This window comes from Canis lupus, chromosome 27 (genome assembly GCF_011100685.1).
Source record: "Canis lupus familiaris isolate Mischka breed German Shepherd chromosome 27, alternate assembly UU_Cfam_GSD_1.0, whole genome shotgun sequence".
NCBI classification, from domain to species: domain Eukaryota; kingdom Metazoa; phylum Chordata; class Mammalia; order Carnivora; family Canidae; genus Canis; species Canis lupus.
The window spans coordinates 34,768,381-34,790,483 of record NC_049248.1 but is presented as its reverse complement, the minus strand read 5'-3'; the positions used below and the strand labels follow the sequence as shown (position 1 = coordinate 34,790,483).

The 22,103-nt window shown below is 36.5% G+C and overlaps 1 protein-coding gene across 3 annotated transcripts in view; it reads left to right on the top strand.

Moving 5' to 3' along the window:
* The window catches only part of GXYLT1 (glucoside xylosyltransferase 1), a 50,789-nt gene that overhangs the window by 4,187 nt on the left and 24,499 nt on the right, over positions 1-22,103 (top strand). For 2 of the 3 annotated variants that reach the window (XM_038577325.1, XM_038577327.1), the window contains exons 2-4: positions 6,062-6,154; positions 16,255-16,426; positions 19,888-20,013. In XM_038577325.1, coding sequence (XP_038433253.1) covers positions 6,062-6,154; positions 16,255-16,426; positions 19,888-20,013 — 391 coding nt within the window. The remainder of the gene's footprint in view (positions 1-6,061; positions 6,155-16,254; positions 16,427-19,887; positions 20,014-22,103) is intronic. The other variant, XM_038577326.1, reaches the window with a different exon arrangement.

Genomic DNA, 22,103 nt, shown 5'->3' with positions numbered 1-22,103 from the left:
TCATTTATATTAAAAAAATTTTTTTTAAGATTTATTTATTTAGGGCACCTGAGTGGCTCAAACACCTTGCCTTTGCTCAGGTCATGATCATGGGGTCCTGAGATTGAGCCCCAGTTGGGCTCCTTGCTCAGCAGGGAGTCCTGAGATTGAGCCCCAGTTGGGCTTCTTGCTCAGCAGGGAATCTGCTTAAGGATTCCCTCTCCCTCATGCGTGCTGTCTGTCTCTCTCTGAATAAATAAATCTTTTTAAAAAAGATTTATTTATTCAGAGAGAGACAGCAAGCATGCATATGTGCAAGCAGGGGAAGGGGCAGAGGGAGAGAATATCCAAGCTGACTCTCTGCTGAGTGCAGAGCCCGACTCTGGGCTTGATTGGGACCTGAGCTGAATCTCAGTCTGGTGCCCAACCGCCTGAGCCACCCAGGGGCTCCTCAGTCATTTACATTTTAATCAATATTTTTTTCAATTTCTGACTTCTGGGAAAAAATCCTTTCCCTTAGTCTGCAGTCCAGACCTACTTAAACCAGGTGCCTGTTAGTAGGGTCTGGGAATCTGTGTTTTAGATATGTGTCCCAAAGATTGAGAGCCACTAATTTAGCTGAGAAAGGTTTGACCACTATTTTCATACTACTGTTTTTATCAAGAGAAAATGTTTTCTCTCTCTCCTGAAGTCATTTTTTTTTAATTTTGCTTTATCTGTGCTTTTTTTTTTTTTAAAAAAAGATTTTATTTATTTATTCATAGACACAGAGAGAGAGGCAGAGACACAGGCAGAGGGAGAGGGAGAAGCAGGCTCCATGCAGGGAGCCCGATGCGGGACTCCAGGATCACACCCCAGGCTGCAGGCGGCGCCAAACTGCTGCGCCACCAGGGGTGCCCCTGAAGTCATTTTTGAAGAGAGAAGTTCAGATAGTGAATAGTGACAAATTACTTACTAAAACCACCTTCATTTCTGTTTTGTTCATGCAGAGACGTCTTATGTAAAACCAATATGCTGCACTTGTATCTTAGATCAGTGAGGATCATACTTCACATGATTGTAAAGTGCTTAGCACAAACCTGACTAGTAATTAATTAATTAAAATTATTATTTTGTTCTGTGTTGTTGGAGGGGAAACTGATTAGGCTAATAAAAACGATAATGTGTACTTTTGATTTAAAAATCTTTGAATACATTAAAATTATTATCTGTGCCATACCTATTGAAAATACTCCCCCTCCCCATATTAACTAACTTGTGTGTATGCCATGTGAAGCTTAAAATTTTTATGTATTCATATTGTCAGTTTTTTCCTTTACCGTTTTTATCTTTGTTATGTGTATGTATAGGAAAACTTTCTACCAGTGGATTTTCCCCCCAACTTTTTTGACATTTAAATCTTTAATCCAGTTTTTTTGGTTTTTGTTTTTTCCTGCAGGAGGGAGTTGGGTACAATATGGTGCTGAGTTTGGAAATGGATAAGTAATTGTTCACTTCCATTTGTATGTAAGGAGTCCTTTTTGTACTGAGTATTCATGAAACTAGAGATTTAAGAAAAAGAAATGAAGACCGGACAGAGCTAGAAATTAAGTTGTCTGGAGACAATTTTTAGTTGAAAATGAGTGACTCCCCCCCCCCCCAAAAAAAAAAGAAAGAAAATGAGTGACCCAGGTACTGATCTTCAAATAATGGTGATTTGTCAGTATCATGGGAATGGTCTTTAGTGTGGTTGAGAGCGTCTCTGTTTTTCTTGCCACAGTCACGGTGCAGGTATCTGTGCTTTGAGGTTGCATTGGTGGCTCGCAGCACTTCAGAGTTCTACATTCCTTTGTTGGATATGCCTAAACTTATCCCTGACTGTAAGGTGTGCATGGTTTTTCACTAAAGCCTAATGACTATCATAGATGTTTTGAAATGAAAAGTACATTATCCAGGTTAATTTAAAAGTATAAAAGACCTTCTGTTATCAGATTTAAGTAAACTTTGAGAACTGTTATTGAGGGGAGTTTATATAGTTAAAGGCTCTGCTTAATCCTGAGCATGAAATCTCTGAATTCTTCAAATACTGAAATTTTTGGGAATTTTGTTTTTGATCATTTAAAAAATTTTTAAAAAATAACTATAAATTCACAGGAACTTTCAGAGACACACTTGTATTACTCACTGTTTCCCCTAATAGTAGGATTTTAAATGAGCCTAGTACAATACTACTACATTTGGAATGTATATCAATATAGTACAATATCGTAACCCCAGAAATGGATATTGTACAGCCCATAGACTGTATTCAGATGTCACCAGTTTTACATGGGTTCATACGTATTTGTGTAGTTTCATGCAGTTTCATCACATGTGTAGATTTGTGTAACCACCCCCACAAACACAACTGTGTTGCCACCACAAGATCCCTTTTGCTACCCCTTGATTACTTTGTAGACAAGCCACCTAGAACTAGAAACATTATGCCAGGGATGCCTGGGTGGTTCAGTTAGTTCAGCGTCTGCCTTCAGCTCAGATCATGATCCCATGGTTCTGGGATAGAGTCCTGTATGGGGCTTCCTGCTCAGTGGGGAATCTGCATCTGCCCCTCCCTCTGCTTGTGCTTGCGAGCGCTCTTCCCCCCCCCCCCCCGCCCCAATAAATACAATCTTAAAAAAGAAAAGAAACATTATGCCATATGAAATTTGAGGATGAGTCATAGTAGTTTTATTTCAATTTATTCCACAATGAAGAAGATTTGCGTTTATGGGCTTCATTGATCTTGGATGTCACTGTTTACTGAAGATATACCCACTAAGCTCAGCCTGCAATTTTGCCCCATTAAAAAGTATTTGATAGAATTAGCTTTTTGAATGTAGTACTATATTTCTAATATTCCATTTCCAATAGTTTTTTTTTTTCTTTTTTAAGATTGTATTTATTTATTAGAGCACAAGCCAAGGTGGGTTTGGGGTAAGGGCTAGGAGTGAGATGATGGGGAGGTGCAGAAGAAGAGGGAAAATCAGACTCTCTGCTGATCAGGGAGCCTGATGTAGGGCTCCATCCCAGGACGCCGGATATCATGGCCTGAACCAAAGGCAGACGCTTAAGCAACTGAGCTACCCAGGTGCCCCTCCAATAGTTTTAAGGAATAAAAGCAAAAGACACTAATACCCAGAATTCAGATAACTGTCTCTACTTTCTCAATATTTTTTAACTTTATTTTTTTCTGGCCTGAAAGTACAGTTGCTATCTACAAATTAGTTGTTTTTTTTTTTCCAGTCTTTGCTTGGAATTACATAAGTACATAATGAATTTCTGCTCTCAATGTTTTTTTTTTAATATTTTATTTATTTTTTAAAGATTTATTCATGAGAGACACACACAAAGATAGAGACACAGGCAGAGGGAGAAACAGGCTCCATGCAGGGAGCCCAAAGTGGGACTCGATCCCGGGACTCCAGGATCACTCCCTGGGCTGAAGGCAGGCGCTAAACCGCTGAGCCACCCAGGCTGCCCTACTCTCAATCTTTAAAACCATTTTTTCATAAGTAGGAGAATGTAAGTTTGGGAAATAAGCGGTAAATTATGCCACCTCTTGCCAGCAGCACATCAATGTTTTATGGTTTTAGAAAAAATAGTAAATGTTATGTGTACTCACTAGTGCATATGTTTTATTTTTTTATTTTAAAGATTTTATGTATTTATTCATGAGAGACATAGAGAGAGAGGCAGGGACAAAGACAGAGGGAGAAGCAGGCTCCATTCAGGAACCAATGTGGGACTTGATCCTGGGTCCCCAGGATCACACCCTGGGCCGAAGGTGGCGCTAAACCACTGAGCCACCCGGGCTGCCCTGTTTTATATTTCTGTTAAAGAAAGACAGCAAAACATCCCTTCTAAAAACTATGTTTTCTGACATTAAGTTAAAGTTAAGAAAATTACCTAAAACTGGACTTTTCTCCTACAGTTTCATCTGCATTAATTACTTTATAGTGATTACAGATCTAGCAGTTTCATTTGTAGGTATATATTCAAGAGAACTGAAAACATATGCACAGAGAAAAATTGTAAATGAATGTTCATAGCAGACTTGTTTATAATAGCCAAAAGGTGGAAAACAGCACAAATTATATCTATGAACTGATGCATGACTAAACAAAATGTGGTATATCCATCCATTATTTAGGCATAAAAAGAAGTGAAGTGTACTGATAAATGCTACAGTAGATGAACTTTGAAATATATTTAAGAGTCAGATTGAAGGAAGTCAGACTCAAGAGACCACATATTGTATGATTTCGTTTGTGTGAAGTATTTGTAACAGGTAAATCTATAGAGACAAGATAGATTTGTGGTTGCCTAGGTCTGGGAGATAGAAGTTGAGGCAGAAAATGGTATTACTATGTAATTTTTATGGAAGAATTTAGTTATTTTCCTTGAGACTTCATTTTCCATTTTCTACTGCTATGAGGTTTGATATCACAAGATGGAATAACCAGATGAGTTATGTCCTTCGTGGAACAAAGGTGCACTGTAGGTGTTGAGTATAAATAAATTGTGGATTTGTTGAAAGAAAGCTATGGTGAAGTCTGAATATGAAAGATGGAGATCTCTATTTGAACAAGTTTGTTGTAAGGCTTAAATGGATGTGAAAGTTCTTGCATCTGGAAAGAACTCTGTGTTAGCTGTTCACCACCACAGAGCTCTCTCTACTGTGGAAATGCAAGACTTAAAACATCCATAACCATGCCTGGGAAGGGACAAACATTTCCTAAACGAGTCGTGAGTTTTACTGGTCTGTATATATATATTTTTCTCCCTGCTTTATCAACCATTTAAATTAAGATATGCTGGCTTCAAAATGATTACCATGTAAAAGAAAACCAAATTACAATGTAACTTTAAAAAAAAGATTTATTTACTAGAGAGAGAGAGAGAGCAAGTACCCAACAACTGAGCCACCCAGGTTCCCCTACAATGTAACTTTTTTCTGTTGATTTTAAAATCCTGGCTTTGTAGGTTTTTATGTGATAGTATACAGAATTATTTAGGTAACATTTAAAAAACCATCTGTGCCCCACTCTGTTCTCAGAGATTCTGATTTAATAGGTCTGGTATGGGGCTCTGGGTGATTTTGCTGTGCAGCCTGCAGAGAGATCCTCTGTCCTAGACTGTTAGCATTTGAAATGAGAGGTTTGATCAGAAATCTTTGCAAATATGAAATTTCATAGACCTTTTGCTGCAAGAACAGTAACATAATTGAATTTATAGCAAGAGAAAAAGTTATCTGGTGAGGGGACGTGAGGTGACCTGGTTTAGTGACTCACCCGGATTACATATTTGCTTTAGTATCAAGGCCTTACTGCAGTGAATTTCAAACTGTTGTTTTGAAAAGTAGTAACAATGAAAAACATACTTTTTGTAAGGTGAGATGTTATGGCTATTGTTGCTGAGCTCCAACCTGCAATCTAAGAGCAAACACTACACGTAATCGTCCATTTTAGCTTGGGTAATACAGCGAAACTAAGATAATGTACAAAATGAAACTGAGCCATGGATATCAGCGTGCTTTCTTCTTCTTTCTTTCTTTTTTTTTTTTTTTTCAGTTTAAAGCACTATACAACTAGCTTGAATTGAAGATTAATTTAAAAAGTTTCAAAGATCCTCTCTTCCTTTTCTGTCAGTATTTGTGGCATTTTAATTTTGTTCCAGGATAAGCAACTATTTTGTTTAGCTAAAATGGATTTTATTTGAGGAGAATCTGTGTAGTACACAAAGGAAAATTTTAGAAGTATTGTCATATCTTCTGTGTCATCTGAGGAGGGGATTTTAATATATTTGGAGAGTTCCTGACTAGGAAATGGTTTTTCAGTCTGTACTATAACCTGCCTAATGATTTTAAAGTCCTATTTAAAATAATGATACCTTGAATAAGGGAGAAATTTCCAAAACTCCTCAAGTTACCTTAGGCGTGTGTTGGATTTGCAGTTTTGTTGCTGTAAAATAGAACAGTAAGTTATTATGTTATTAAGTAAATTCTTTGTTAGTTTTAAACCAAAATACTCACTTAGGACTCTCTATTTCTGTCTTACTCTGTTAGGTGTAAAGATTTCTCTCTGTGTTACTGGAATCCCTATTGGATGCTGCCCTCTGATGTTTGTGGAATGAACTGCTTTTGGGAAGCGGCTTTTAGGTAGGCACCTAAATTTAATTGGTAGATCAGTGTAGGTAAGATTAGATAGTGCATAATACATTTTTTACTGTAATGGGACACAAAAATGTTTCTTTTCCTGTAATTTAATATTGTCTTAGTACAAATAATTCGTTTTCTACTTGGGTTTTCTTTTTTTTTTTTTTTGTTTCTTTCTATTTTGTAGTTCTTATAATTAATTTATAGTATATACTGTGGGTAAAATGCTCTTTTTTTTTTTTAGGTGTTATTAAGGTAAACTATTCTTAGGAGCATTTATGATATGATTTTAGGTAACTGGGTGATAAAGTGTTAAACAGGTGATTAAGATAGTCTTCCCTTGACATTTACAGCCATATATATTTAATCTACTTTAAAGCTGATATGCTAAAAAAACCTTTTTGTAAGTGGATGGGGACAACTGGGGAAGGATTAGGTTGGTTATTAGCAGATAAATTGAATATTGAGGAATGAGAGGGTAAAAATAAGTGTTTAATGAAGGAGCAAGTATTGACGTGACATTGTTTATTGACCTTGTATTTGCTGACTACTTTGGCTTTGTGCGTGGCTCTGGATAATGAAGGCCTTAGATGTTATTCTCACCTTCAGTGAAAGAAGTGTTTGTAGGAATGGGCTATTAGATTGTCTCTGTGACATAGTGGCAGGGGATACTGAGGCAGTAGCCTGAGATGCCCTTCCTGAGAGTAAAGTTTCTTTGAGAGCTACCTATTTTCACTGTTTTTATGATTCATTTAAATTTTAATTCTACTCATTCTATTTGCTAGGTCCAGTGCCACGTGCTTAGAACCAACTCGGAGTCTAGTTAATTTGGCTCCGTCCTTCTGGAACTTGCATTCTATAGGAGCTTCCCACTAGTAAACCTGACATAAAGATAGAGGGTGACAAATTGTAGCTGTGATGATGGGAGAAAGAAGTGAGTCATCAGTCGGGATCATCTTAAAGCATTAGGGAATGCTTCCTGGTGGGAGCGATGCATGGGGAACATGGAAATTAGCCAGGCTCAAGAACAGGAGATAAAATATTCTAGGTGGTAAGAACTACATTCTTTATATATATTAGTAGTATATGTTTTTATATTCTTGATTCTTGTTACATTATACATTCTATGGACAACTGGGAAGGAATCCTTGAAATCCATTTTTTTAAATTATATCTGATTGCTATGGAAAAGATGGGGTGATTGAAATTCTAATATGAGTCAGTTAAATCAGATTATTCAAACTTCTAAAAACTGACTTTTTGAAGATAATATTACCCTTTAGCTTGTTCAGAAATTTGGAGAATTGAAGCTCCATATTTTTTATTCTTCTAAAAGTTTGCTAACAAGCACCACTTTGCTATATCCAGCCTTGTGAAATAAGTCTGCTCACTCTGAAAGCTGTGTAAGCTTGAAAACTTATACATAGTTTGATTTATACAACCCAAGTCCTTTTGTATGTTACTCATTATTACTCAACATGAGTAATAATCTTCCCTCCCCCTCCACTGACTGCAAGAGTACTCCAGGGAAGTTGATCTAGTCTGAGTCCTGGAGCCTCTGCTCATTATTTCTCTTGTTTTGGCTTTTCCTAATGCTCCCAATATTTCTTGGAAGGAATTACATGTGGATCGATACATAAATGTTGTAAACCCTTGTGCTGGTTACTTTTCTAAATTTAGATTTTAAAAGTCACACTTTTCTCTTACATACCCTACTCCTAATATTAAGTCCATAGTATATATCTGTATGTGTAGTGAGTGTAACATTTTGTTACTTGTATCAAATCATTGTGTAAAATCTCTCAAACTTAGTTTCTTACTTAGAACTTGGGATCCCTCACGTTTACTCTGCTTGAATATGCAGACAAGCCGAAATGCAGTGCAATTGCCCTATCATTCTCTCCGTGCATTGCAGTAATGATTCGGCTTTGCCTGACTCTTAGAGCTTGTCTGCCCACCTGGTAAAGCGTCTTTGAAAGTCCCGGCTCCTACCAGCCTTGGGTCTACATTTCGCCAGACAACAGTGAGCCCTGAGCTGGCACCGTTTAACTCCCGGGCCTGTCCTAGCTTTCCCGATTGGAATTCTTTATACCTTAGAACTTTGATTTTGATCAAAGCTTATTTGGGGAAGTATTTCCTCCAATTAATTTACACAGTGAACATAAAATAACATAAAAAAGAAAAATTGCTTTTTTTGTGCATAGGCCTTTAGTAATTCATATCTGCATTTGCTTCAGTCATTTCCTGACCAACCAGATTGCCTCCCAGCAGTTTGTCAGAATGCTCACGCCTCTCCGCTCTTTTCTGTTACTGAGACAAAACCAAAATAAACTTTCTACAACAGCTTGCACTCCACCCTTTTTTCCTTCAAGCATTTTGTGTTCACTGTTTCTTTTCACCAGCAAGACTTCTTCTGAGAGTATCTACTGACTTTATACCCCGTAAACAACAACAGAAGAACTTTCTGTCTCAACCTGCCTGAGCAGCACTGACTACCATGACTAACCCCACTCCCCCACCCTGAGGTTACCTCTGACCTCTGTTTTTCTGGGGCCCAGTCTTACTTTTTTTTGGTCCCTTTGACATTGGTTACCACTTCCTCTTTCTTTCAACTCTGTCAGTCTTTGGCTCTTAAGACCAGGGTCTCTGGTCTTGATCTCTTTGCTTCTGGACTTCTCTCTCCTGACTCCTCCATATTAATGTTCCTTGGGACTCTGCTCTTTTCTCTCTCCACTCCCTGGATAATCTTTTTAAATGATGTCTTTACTCCAGAGCTCTTTTCTGAGCTCCAGAACTGTGTTTCCAGCTGCATTTTGGTCATTTTTAACCTTGTTGATTCAGATGCCTCAGACTCTCTTGTTCAAACCTGAGTACATGATCTGGCTTCTCACATCTTCCTCATCTGTGTTTTGATTGCTGGTTTATGACTGACTTTCTTCGTGTCAGTACACAGTGACTCTTCTATCTAGCTCCTTTCACGCTGTTGCTCCTGATAACCTCTTGCTTCCTAGCCCTTTAATTATCATGCTCATCACTTCTTTTCCAGTGATTTCACTTCCCTACCCACTGCTTCTCCCTCTTTGTCAGTATATTTATGCATCTGTTGTGGTTGTGAATCCTCCAGACTGTTGGCTTTGCAGATGGATACCATGTGGTGTTCATCATTCAAGCCCCATACTGAGCAAGGTGCTTTGCAACCAGTAAATAATTAATGACTTTCCCCAACACTTCCAGACTAATTTTGATGTTTGTATAGTGAGCTTCCTTAACAATATATTGTTTTTTCTATTTAAGCAGTTATCATGCTTTCCCATTAAATCTTTGAAAGTTCTGTATTTTTTTTTTTTTTTAAAGTTCTGTATTTTTGCAATTGGCTGTAAATTGTATGAGGTCAAGATTGTGGCTTTTTTACTTATCCCCATTGTCCAGCATATGAAAGAAGTTCAAATATTCATTAAAGAGAATGAATTATATTTACTAAGTTGTGATCTAAAAAATTATATGGATTTAAGTCTGTACCAGCATTGTGTGAATGTACTGATGTTACCATGAGTTTAGCATTATTAGGAGTTACAATTTTAGCATGTATTAGAGTAAAATGATAGAGTATTACTGATTTATATTTTGTTGATTTTTTTGTTGAACGTATTTCCATATTTGTTGAGCTTAATCTTTGTTCTGTATATTTTCTGTATTGACATTTACCTCTTGAGTTTTAATGCTTATTTTTTAATCTCCTAGGATAATATATTCTGCTTTTGCCATTGATTTCAAATACCTTCCTAGGTTCATTTTTTTATTTTACTTTTTTCTTTCTCTCTCTCTCTCTCTTTTTTTTAAGTAAGCTCTTGGCCCAGCACTGGGCTTGAACTCAGAACCGCAGGGTCAAGAGTTGCATGCTCTACTGAACCAGCCAGGCACCTCTAAGCACCTCTAAGCAAGCTCTTAATTTTAGTATTATTATTTAGTATTATTTTCTTAAAAACTGTTTTAATGTACTAATTTTTTTGTGACTTGAGCTTTCAAAATATTTAATCTTTATGATAGGAATTGATTCTTAATTTATGGAACCCCTGATTACAGATGAATTTAATGTTACATGTATTACTTTGAGTGGTTCATGCTAGTTTTTAGAGCTATACTTGTGTAGATTATTTATTTATTTATTTTTAAAAGATTTTATTTATGTATTCATGAGAGAGAGAGAAGCAGAGACACAGGCAGAGGGAGGAGAAACAGGCTCCATGCAAGGAGTCCGACGTGGGACTTGATCCGGGTACTCTGGGGTCATGCCCTGAGCCAAAGGCAGATGCTCAACTTTTGAGCCGCCCGAATGTCCCTGTGTAGATTATTTAAAAATATGTTTTAGCAATTAGTACTTACATTTCATGTTAGATTTTTAGATTTTCTTTCTCATGCTATATGTAAAATCCTAAAGATTTTTTCAAGTATTGTATTTTGTTTCAAAAGTGATCATATACAACTCTTTAGTTTTTAACCTAGTATGATAACTCAACACTTTTTTTTATAGTGAGAGGAAAGACATTTTGTTTTTAAGCTATACATAAAAGGAATTGCCGTTAATGTTTCCGAATATAGTTTTCCATTTTGTTCAACTGACAGTTTTTAAAAATGGTTCATAACAATTTTTAGTTGAGATTATCACAAATTTAATTGGTTAGTTGGACTTTGCATACTTCTTTATAATACTAATTCTTGGTCTGAATATTATTATACATTGTTTTCTTTTATAGGAAGAGCACTAGGCTGAAGAATGCCCTGAAAGCTTTTTGTGCTGTCTAAATAAAAAAAAAAGAAGACAAATTGTTAGGATTTCTTCATAACAGAAATGTTACTTAAAATAAGTGTATTCCTGGGGCAGCCCTGGTGGCGCAGTGGTTTAGCGCTGCCTGCAGCCCAGAGTGTGATCCTGGAGACACGGGATCGAGTCCTACGTCGGGCTCCCTACATGGAGCCTGCTTCTCCCTCTGCCTGTGTCTCTGCCTCTCTCTCTCTCTGTGTCTTTCATGAATAAGTAAAATCGTTAAAAAATATATTAAAAAAATAAGTGTATTCCTGAGTTTTAGAAATCTGTTAATAGTGTTTGTATTAGAATTTGTTAATAGTGTTTATATTAGAATTTATCATCTAAAATACTTTTTTTTTTAAAGATTTTATTTATTCATGAGAGACAGAGAGAGAGAGAGAGAGAGGCAGAGACACAGGCAGAGAGAGAAGCAGGCTCCATGCAGGGAGCCCGATGTGGGACTTGATCCTGGGTCCCCAGGATCACACCATGGGCCGAAGGTGGTGCTAAACCGTTGAGTCACCCAGGGATTCCCCAAAAATACTCTTTAAAAAAAAATTATTTATTTATTCATGAGAGAGAGAGAGGCAGAGACACAGGCAGAGGGAGAAGCAGGCTCCATGCAGGGAGCCTGATGCGGGACTCGATCCTGGGACTCCAGGATCACGCCCTAGACCAAAGGAAGACACTAAACCACTGAGCCACCCAGGGATCCCTTGATATTTGTTTTTAAAGAAGGATTCCCCCCTCCCCTCAACCCCTTCTTCTAGTATCTTTCTAGACTGATGGATTCATTTTCTTTTATGTGTTATCATTCATTACAGTCATAGTTCCTATTGATACTCAGGTTATGCCATATTTAGCCAGGAAAGCATTCAAGTATTATGTTTGCATTACCTGTAGAATTTCATCTAATCATATATCTCTAGAAAAATAGGTTTGACTTAAAAATGACCTTTTGGATAATACTTCTTTAAATCCACAGAGACTTTTCTCTTATTCACACTGTGATTAAAATATAGCACATTTTTACAGAGAAGATTATGTCATTCCAGATTTATATCATTTTGGGACCAAAACTACTTGAATGGCTGCTGCTTCCCTATACCTTATTAGAAGGTTTTAGTTCTCCCTTCCTCTAGTGGTGGAAGGTTACTTTAGATTTTTTTGAGTTGCAGTTATTTCCTGTTCTTGGGGACTAGGGACAGGGTGGTAGGCAATGACATCTTTAAAGTATGATTTATCATTTTAGGTGTTAGAGTCTATACTGTATATAATGCTTTTGCTAAAAATGGACACATAACCAAAAGCAAATGTAATGTAGTTGATAATATTCCTTCCATAGAAATTGATGGAGGAAGTGCTGGCAGTGTGACTAACACAAGTCTTGTTAAAAGGCTTGGGAACAGTCATCCCTGGTACTGATTTTAGAGGGATTTTTTTTTTTTTAAACTTGAAGAACATTTCACTTATTTTCTTGAGAAATAAGAAAATAAACTTTCTTAAAGTTTTATTAAGTTATATTAAAGTTTTATTATACTTCTTGTTTGTGTGTGTAGAGAAATCTGTGCAAAACAGCACATGACTATTCTGGCTTACTTTTTAAATCTTTGGGCTTTTAGCTTTGAGACAGGATCTAGTTATGATCAGTTAAGCAATCCAAGCCTATTGTCAATTCTAAAGTATGGAAGCATTTACCTGAAAGAGGAGATAATTTAGAGCTCTGTGAAATTGTTGTGTGTTTTGATTGCCTTGTCTTTCTTTTACTTTTATCATTGTGACTTCCACTGCTTTGAGATGAACTGGGTGCACATCACCTTGTTTTAGGTATAGAGGGTGTAGCTAGTCTCCACTCAGATAGTATTTAAGTGTTATAAACTAAGGGACTAACAGAAAAGAGGGAAACAGAGGGTGCTGCCAAGGGAGGAGCTACTACTTCTTTCTAATTGCTGACAGTGGAAAAGAACAGAGCTTTAAAAAGACCTAAGATATTGCTAACACTATCTATGTGAAGGAAGTGGCACAGCAGGTGGGTGAGGAAAGGATAAACTGTGTTAAGTCTGAAACAAATGTTTGCACAATTAGATAGCCATGTGCAAAATTACACTATTGTTCCCTGCTTCAGATGATTCATAAAATTTAATTCCTGGTAGATGAATACAAATTTGAAAGCAAAGTATGTACCTCACGCTGTATATTAATGATCATCTTAACCTTGAATGAAATATCACCACTATTTCTGGTATAATGATTCTTGTAAGAATACTTTATATGTGACTTCCTCATGTAATACTATTAACGGTAATGTAATAATGTTTAACTTGGTGAATTAACTGGGGGAGGTTTCTTTTTCTTAAAAACTGTTTTAATGTTTTAAAGAACCTCATTTATAGAATCATTTGCTCATTAGCCTGAACAAAGGGTGAGTTACTAAGTTATTGAGTTTAAGTTTCATCCTCCCAGTAGAGGGATCAGGGAGGATATGACCCCTGTATTTTGTAGAAGGTAAGTATTTGGATTCAAGAGCTTTTCAGCTCTCCTCTGGAAGGCTGACAGTTACCAGTACTCACATAAGTGAGAAATGTCCCATGTAGGAGAAGTGACCCTGTTTTCAGGCCTTAGGAACCTGGTCAGACCAGAAAAGCATGTTTCAGACTGCTATCTTAATAGTATTTCTAGGCTCTTAGCAAAACAGACTTGTTAATAGGAAGGGATCTGCAGTAAGAGCAGGAGCACATTATATATATCCTGACTTGATTTTTTTAACCTAATAATATAAAATAATTACACATGTTTAATGTCAAAACATTAAGATCTATAAATTTGGCACTCAGGCGTGTTTTATTTAGTTGATTGTTTGTATTTAATGTTATTCCTTAGTATGATTTTGTTTTCTGATACCCCAGTCAGTTGAGGGATTACCTGTGAACAAGAATAAGATTTTCTTCAGAAAATAGTTTTGTTTCACTTTAATACATGGACATGTGAATACTCAAGATTGCAAAGTCCTATATTAAGGAACTACAGTTGATTTTATAGCTTGCAAATATAAGAAAAATGATTAACCACTCATTCCTGCTATTGTAATTCTCAGTAACATATATATGTATATGTAACCATTAATATAATTTCTAATCCTTACAGAAAGACTCTCTAACCAAGAATTAAAGTCAGACTTTATTTTATTTTTTAAAAATATTTTATTTATTCATTCATGAGAGACACAGAGAGAGACAGAGGCAGAGACACAGGCAGAGGGAGAAGCAGGCTCCACGCAGGGAGCCCGACATGGGACTCCATCCCAGGTCTCCAGGATCACACCCTGGGCTGCAGGCAGCGCTAAACTGCTACGCCACTAGGGCTGCCCAGAGTTTATGTTTTTAATTTAGAGTGTTTGTACTTTATGATACTTTACTATGTTATTAGTTTTTTTCTATGTTGTCTTGCATTCTTCCATTCCTTTAGCTGTCAGTTCCAAAACAATTATTTTATGCCATAATTACAGATAAGATCTGAATTTAATATTATAAATAGGTTATTTTAATAACAATGTAGTCACACATAATTAATTCTGTTCTTTATATTCTAGTGGATTATTATTAGTTCACTATTAAGGTGCAAGAGTTTTGAAAGGTTCCTTAGGCCTGCTTTGCACTGCTGCTCTGTATTAGAAGTAGGATCTGACATAGCCTAGGCCAATAACTTGGGGTTAGGGAATTTTTCCTTCCAAAATATCATACTGATGTTTACCTAGTATGTTTTAGATCATCTCAGAATTTTTTACCTCTCACTGATTATTTGGCAAATGGAGCTGAATGCATATCAGTGAAAAAGTTATGTGAAGGATACTTTTCCCTATAAAAATATGGTTAAAGATTGAGTATAATACTCAAAAATTTGTGGATGAATTTATGTCTGGCTTCAAAAATGATCTTTTGGCTAGTGGAAGGGGATGTGGAGAGGGATTTTGTTTTTTATTTATTTTTTAAAGATTTATTTATTTATTCATGAGAGACACAAGGAGAGAGAGAGGCAGAGACATAGTTAGAGGGAGAGGAGAAGCCGGCTCCTCGCAGGAGCCCAATTCAGGACTCAATCCTGGATCCCTGGATCATGACCTGAGCCAAAGGCAGGCGCCCACCACTGAGCCACTCAGGTGTCCCTGGAGAGGGATTTTAGTTGAAATAAGAATACCTTTGGAGGGATCCCTGGGTGGCGCAGCGGTTTGGTGCCTGCCTTTGGCCCAGGGCGCGATCCTGGAGACCCGGGATCGAATCCCACATCGGGCTCCCGGTGCATGGAGCCTGCTTCTCCCTCTGCCTGTGTCTCTGTCTCTGCCTCTCTCTCTCTCTCTCTCTGTGACTATCATAAATAAATAAAAATTAAAAAAAAAAAAAAAAAAAAAAAAAAAAAAAAAAAAGAATACCTTTGGATAATTGTAGCAGTTAGGAGATAGGTACATGGAGATTTATTCTATTTTATTATTTTTTAAAGATTTTATTTATTTGAGAGAAAGCGCATGAGTAGGAGGGAGGAGCAGAGAACAGAGGGAGAAGCAGGCTCCCCACTGAGCAGAGAGCTCTGTGACGCAGGGCTCTATCCCTGGGATCATGGCAGATGCTTCATCAGCTGAGCCACCCAGGTGCCCCTATTCTCTCTACTTTAATATGCTTTTGACATTTTTTTTTTAATAAAAAAGCTAAAAAATAATAGAAGGCCTTCAATTGGTGATACACCCTTGTCATCTGGGGGGTTCCTTGAGAGAATTAAGTCCTAATGCATCTGATCTGAGTAATGAATTAACTTCTCTACTGTATACCTAGAATGGTGCTAGTTATGTGCTATTCTTGGGAGAATTGAGAAAGCAGTAATTTTTTTTTATGGTTCCTACTGAGGAACATTGGCTGAGAAAGGCTGGTTGAGGATACAAGAAATAAATAATTGATTCAACATTGTACTGTTTGTAATTTGATACTTCTTTGCCTTTTAAGTAGAAATCCTGGACCTTAGTGTGTTTTTTTTTTTTTTTTTAAGATTTATTTATTTATTCATTCATCCGTTCATGAGAGAGGCAGAGACATAGGCAGAGGGAGAAGCAGGCTCCTTGCAGGGAGCCTGATGTGGGGGGGACTCTATCTGGGATTCCGAGATCACGCCCTGAGCCAAAGGCAGATGCTGAACCGCCGAGCCACCCAGGCACCCCTGAACTTGTTTTTGAACATCATTAGAATACCATGTTGTTAACTTGTTACCCTGTACTAAAACTGTTGGAAAATGTGGTTTTCTTTTCTATTAGGTATAGTCTGAAAGTGCAGCCCATTCAGAGAATGCACCTCGCTGTTGTTGCCTGTGGTGAAAGACTGGAAGAAACTATAACCATGTTGAAGTCGGCCATCATTTTCAGCATCAGACCTCTTCAGTTCCATATTTTTGCTGAAGATCAACTACATGATAGTTTTAAAGGCATAGTAAGTATTTGAAACTTTGTCAAGACTATAGAGGTAAATATTTAATGGCATACTGTCATAGAATGTTGTTTTATTCCTTCACTGAACAAAAATATTTACTTAGTAACTAACTGCCCTCTTAGAGTTGGGCTGCCACTCCATCTAAGAGTCTAGATCTAGGGTGTAAGAGGAAGGTTTGTTTTTGAAAAGAAGTAGGTTGCTTCAAGAACTTTGCCAAGCATGAAGGTTTTATTTCACTGGCTATAGCTCCAGTATGATTTGACTAAGAAGGCCCTATGCCTTAATTTTATTCCCATCCTTGCCTTGAGAATGCCTCCAACAAAAGTGTGCACAAAGATTTTAATTGTTTTCAGGGGAGGGAGCTCTTGATTGACAGTATGGAGGGAAGTGGCTTCTTGTTTTGATAAGAAAGTTCTTTATTTTGGTTTTATATTAGTTACAATCAGTTTGGCCATATTGGCAGAAAACCCAAACTAATATTGGCTTAAACAAGATAGAAATTTATTTCTCTCTCACATAAGAGTAGGCAGTCTGTGGTATATGGTAGCACCATGTCTTCAGGGACTCTGGCTTCTGTCTTGTGGCTGAGCCATTTTAATGTAAGACTTCTTCATGGTCCAAGGTGGCTACTCACTCTTCAACCCTCATGCCCATATTTTAGCCAACGCAAAGGAAAAAGGAGTGAAGAAGGCCAATCCCTTTCTATGCTCTAGGAATATTTTCCAGACATTGCATATGATGTTCTTCTCAATATCTCACTGATCTGAACTTAGGTAACCATACTGTTTTTGAGGTTTAAAATATACTCTTTAATCAGGATAACAAAAATATTGTTACTATGCAAGAAAAGTAGAACAGATAGATATGGGAGAAGAATATATAGAAAAAGAAATTTTACCTGAAATCTCACTACCTTGTGTTCTGAGGCAGTTGTAAAGATGATGATCATGATTACTCCCCTCCCCACTATTTCTGTTTATATCTCTGTGTACACTAAATTAAGTTTTCAAACTGATTTGGTTTTTATGTTTGGTCTAATTATGTAGAAAAACATGTATTTGATATTTTCTCAAGTTAAAGTGGTTCAAAATATTGAGTGAAAAATACTACTTATAATTTCAAGTCTTTTAGTTTTCTAACAAAATCTTTGTAAGCGATATAAAGCCTTACTTACTGTTTTAAAATATTTCTGCTGTCTGTATTTTTTTTAAAGGTTTTATTTTTCAGTAATCTCTACACCCAACATGGGGCTCAAACTTAAACTATGAGATAAAGAGTTGCATGCTCTACTGAGCCAGCCAGGTGCCTCTATGTCTGTATTTTTGATATGTGCTTTTGTGATCTTGACCTCTTTGGATTGTTTTCTAAAATATTAATTGAGGAATTAACTTTCTAAACAGTTTAACTGTCTTAACAGTTTAGAAAATAGCAACAGATTGCTATGAACTGTGGAAATCTTTGGAAGTGTAATAAAAAAATAAATTTATTGTTTCGTATTAAATGCAACCTCAGTGTTGTGTTCAAATCTGACTGCTTGTGTAATATATACTGTACTTTTTAAAAAGATTTATCTATGTATTTATTTGAGAGGGAGGGGCAGAGGGAAAGAATCCTCAAGCAGACTCCCCACTGAGTGCAGAGCTTTATGAGGGCCTCAAAACCCGTGAGATAATGATCTGAGCTGAAAACCAAGAGTCACATGCCCAACTGACTGAACCACCCAAGTTGCCTCAATGTATACTGTATTTTTAAACTTAGTTTTTAACTATTACAGTCAGTTCTGAGAATGTTTGGTTTTGCTTTTGATGAAGTATCAAATACTAGTAGAATGTGCTTTTACTGCAAAAAAATGACTAAATATTAGAATGTTTAGGAAAAAATGTCTCTTTAGAAGTTGATATTCAAAGTATCTTTAAGTGATATATGTTGTGCAGGGAAAATAAAATGCTAGTGCTTCAAAGTAGTCAACAGAGACATCAAAGCAGAATGTTGGAGTTAAAAGTATTCCCTTAAACTATGTTGGGAGGCATTAATGTTTTTAAAAATTACTTAAACCGAGTCATAATTTAAGAAGAGAGCATCTTCAACCTATTACATAGACAACTTAGTTTTTCTTCCCCTGTATATTGTTTTTTTTTTTGTATATTGTTTTTTTAATTAAAAAATAATTTTTTATTTGTTTTTTAACTATTTAATTATTTAGCCATTGCAAACTGATGAAGGGCAAAGGAAGAGAGATAGACTCTAAAGCAAGCTCTGTGCTCAGCTCAGAGCTCCATGTGGGGCTTGATCTCATGACTTTGAGATCATGACCTGAGTCAAAATTAAGAATCTGACACCTGGGGCACCTGGGTGGCTCAGTCGATTAAGCATCTGCCTTCAGCTCACTCAGGTCATGATCCCAGGTCATGGGACTAAGCCCCACGTCAGGATCCCTGTGCAGCGGGGAGCCTGCTTCTCCTTCTTCCCCTCCCCACCATTTGTGTTCTCACTAGCTCTGTGCTCTCTCTCTCTCTCAAATAAATAAAAATTCTTTATGAAAAAAAAAGTCAGACACTTAACTGAGCCACTCAAGTGCCCCATCCTCTTATATACTGTGAATGCTCGCTAGGAAACTTGAATCAACAATTCTGTTGATGGGTAATACTTAAACTGAATTTGAATTTAGTGTCTTGAAATGCATGAAAAGTAAACATGTTCATTATAGATTTTCAGATCTTTTTGCTTTTTGTAATGAGTTTTTCAAAATTTGACATTGATATATGTTTATCGGAGTATTTTATTATCAGAAATAATATCCATGCATATTAAAACTATATAGATAGACAATTTTTTAAAAAGATTTTATTTATTTATTCATGAGAGACACAGAGAGAGAGAGAGTGAGAGGCAGAGATGCAGGCAGAGGGAGAAACAGGCTCCATGCAGGCTCCATGCAGGGAGCCCGATGTGGGACTTGATCCAGGGTCTTCAGGATCAGGCCCTGGGCTGAAGGCGGCGCCAAACCGCTAAGCCACCTGGGCTGCCCTAGACGAATATTTTCAGTAGGTCTGATTTTGAGTGTAAACATTTTCTATTATATTTTATATTATATTTTCTATTATACATACTTTGGTAATAAAATTAGTTAATTTTTCTGAGTTTAATTTGTTTAGGAATTGATAGGATTTATACATCAGGTAAACATGAGGTTGATGAACGACTTGTGAGGCTTTCGGCTTTCTGATTTTGTGGTGGTTTACTTTCATTGTGCCTCTGATCCCTATTGTGGAGTTTTGCTAGAATATTACTATGATTTTAAGATTTTGAATGAGAACAAATGGTGGGAAAGAAGAATCTGACTTTAACTGTGTACAGCATAATATATATTTTAATTTTTAGCTTTTTAAAATAATCTGTTTATGAATTTACAGAGACAATTGAAAGAACAATCTAAACTATTTATTTATTTTTTTTCTTAGCTTGATAGCTGGTCATTTCTACAGACATTTAATTATTCATTATACCCAATAACTTTTCCAAGTGAGAATGCATTGGAGTGGAAAAAGCTCTTTAAACCGTGTGCTTCCCAGAGATTATTCTTGCCAGTAAGTTTTTTCTCTAGTGGTTTTTTATTTTCTAATTTTGCTTTTACACACGAGTTAATGAAGAGTTACATATAAATGAGTTAAATAAACACGCATGTAGATTTTCCCTTTGAACATTAGGAAAATACTTCCAGTAGAACAAATAAAAGCTACAAAGAAAACATCTGTTAAAAATGAAAAATGTAAGTAATTTCTGTTGAAATACTATATCTTACGTTTTAATTTATTCAGGTGCTGTAAATGGTTTTATTTCTGAGAAGGAATTGAGGTCATCAGATCTTAACTGAAGCCAGGCCTGTTGCTAGCAGAAATACAGTGGTAGTATCACCTTCTCCTGGCTCATTGTATTTATAATTTGGAAGTGAAGTAGATTGTATCATTAAACAGCCATTTCTGTCTTATTCCAAGCCACATTACCCTTTCCAGATTATATTTTAACACAGACACAAATTTAAACATGTGAACTCAAAGGGAAATGGGAACCATTTATTCAGTGGAGCTGTTTTTTGGTAGGGTTCTCTGGTGATAAACCTGATCATTTTTTTTAAATCTAAAAATATTCAGAAGCAAGATTACCTCTTTATTTTGAGTTGATTTCATCCACAGTTTTAAAATTCACAGTAATTGTTAAGATGACTATAATGTTTATAAAAGTTATAGTAGTAGAAATACTAAATATAAGAAGCTCACAAGTTTGTGGAAAGTGTATGAATTATGGGAGAAGAAACTTTAGTTACTTGTTATTCTTAAGTGGAATAAGGCCATTCTTAGCATATTACGAATATAATTTACTTGGGGTGCCTGAGTGGCTCAGTGGTTGAGCATCTGCCTTTGGCTCAGGTCGTGATCCCGGGGTCCTAAGATGGAATCCAGCATCAGGCTCTGCACGGGGAACCAGCCTCTCTCTCTGCCTATGTCTCTGCCTCTCTCTGTGTGTCTGTCATGAATAAATAAATAAAATCTTTTTTAAAAAATATAATTTACTGAATCCAGGTCATCAGTAAGACTTAAAGTTGTAATTTTGATCACTGAGTCTGCTTAACCAGTTTCTTTGTTGCCATGAATAAAAAATTTAGATCCTAGGATCTTTCTCAGTCTCTGCTTCTATTGTAAGGGGCACGCAAATAAGGGATTAAGGTAGAAAAAAAAGCCTGAGAACTTTTAGATATTTTATGCAGACTTTGTAAGTTAAAAAAAAATTTTTTTAAAGATTTTATTTATTCATGAGAGACACAGAGAGAGAGAGAAGCAGAGACGTAGGCAGAGGGAGAAGCAGGCTTCCCCATGGGGAGACTAATGTGGGACTCAATCCCAGGACCTGGGATCACACCCTGAGCCAAAGGCAGATGCTGAACCACTGAGCTACATAGGCATCCCTAGACTTTATAAATTTAAAACAAAAAAAATTTTTTTTAAAGATTTACTTATTTATTTATGATAGACATAGAGAGAGGCAGAGACACAGGCAGAGGGAGAAGCAGGCTCCATGCTGGGAGCCCGACGTCGGACTCGATCCCAGGACTCCAGGATCATGCCCTGGGCCAAAGGCAGGCGCTAAACCGCTGAGCCACCCAGGGATCCCCTAAAACAAAATTTTTATGTTGAATCATTATAGTATCACATTTCATTTAATTAATAAATTGAGTGCTTATTTTCTGCTGAGAATCTGTACTGAGGTTCTGGATATATAGGAATAAATGAACAGACAGTTTTCCTTTTTTTCATAGAGTTTATTGTCTGATGTGGGAGGCACGGATTAAACAAATACAGTATGACATTTAATAAACAAATATGTTGCTGAAAAAACAATACGTGATGCTAGAAGCCTAAGGTTACAACCATTTCTCTTCCATTTTGTTCTGCATTATTAACAAGTTTAATTGTTGGTGTTGTGATATGAAATTTTCCAGATCATTTAGTGATGTAATCTGGCTAAATTCCTAAATGGAATTTGAAACACTAAAATGAATACTTGAACCTGCCAAATTGTCCTCATATTTCACTGTTACTTCCGCATCTTTTTAGCCAGATTTAAGTAAATGGGTGTTATATTTTTCTACATGATAATTTTTTTACTGAGCTTCTCTTCC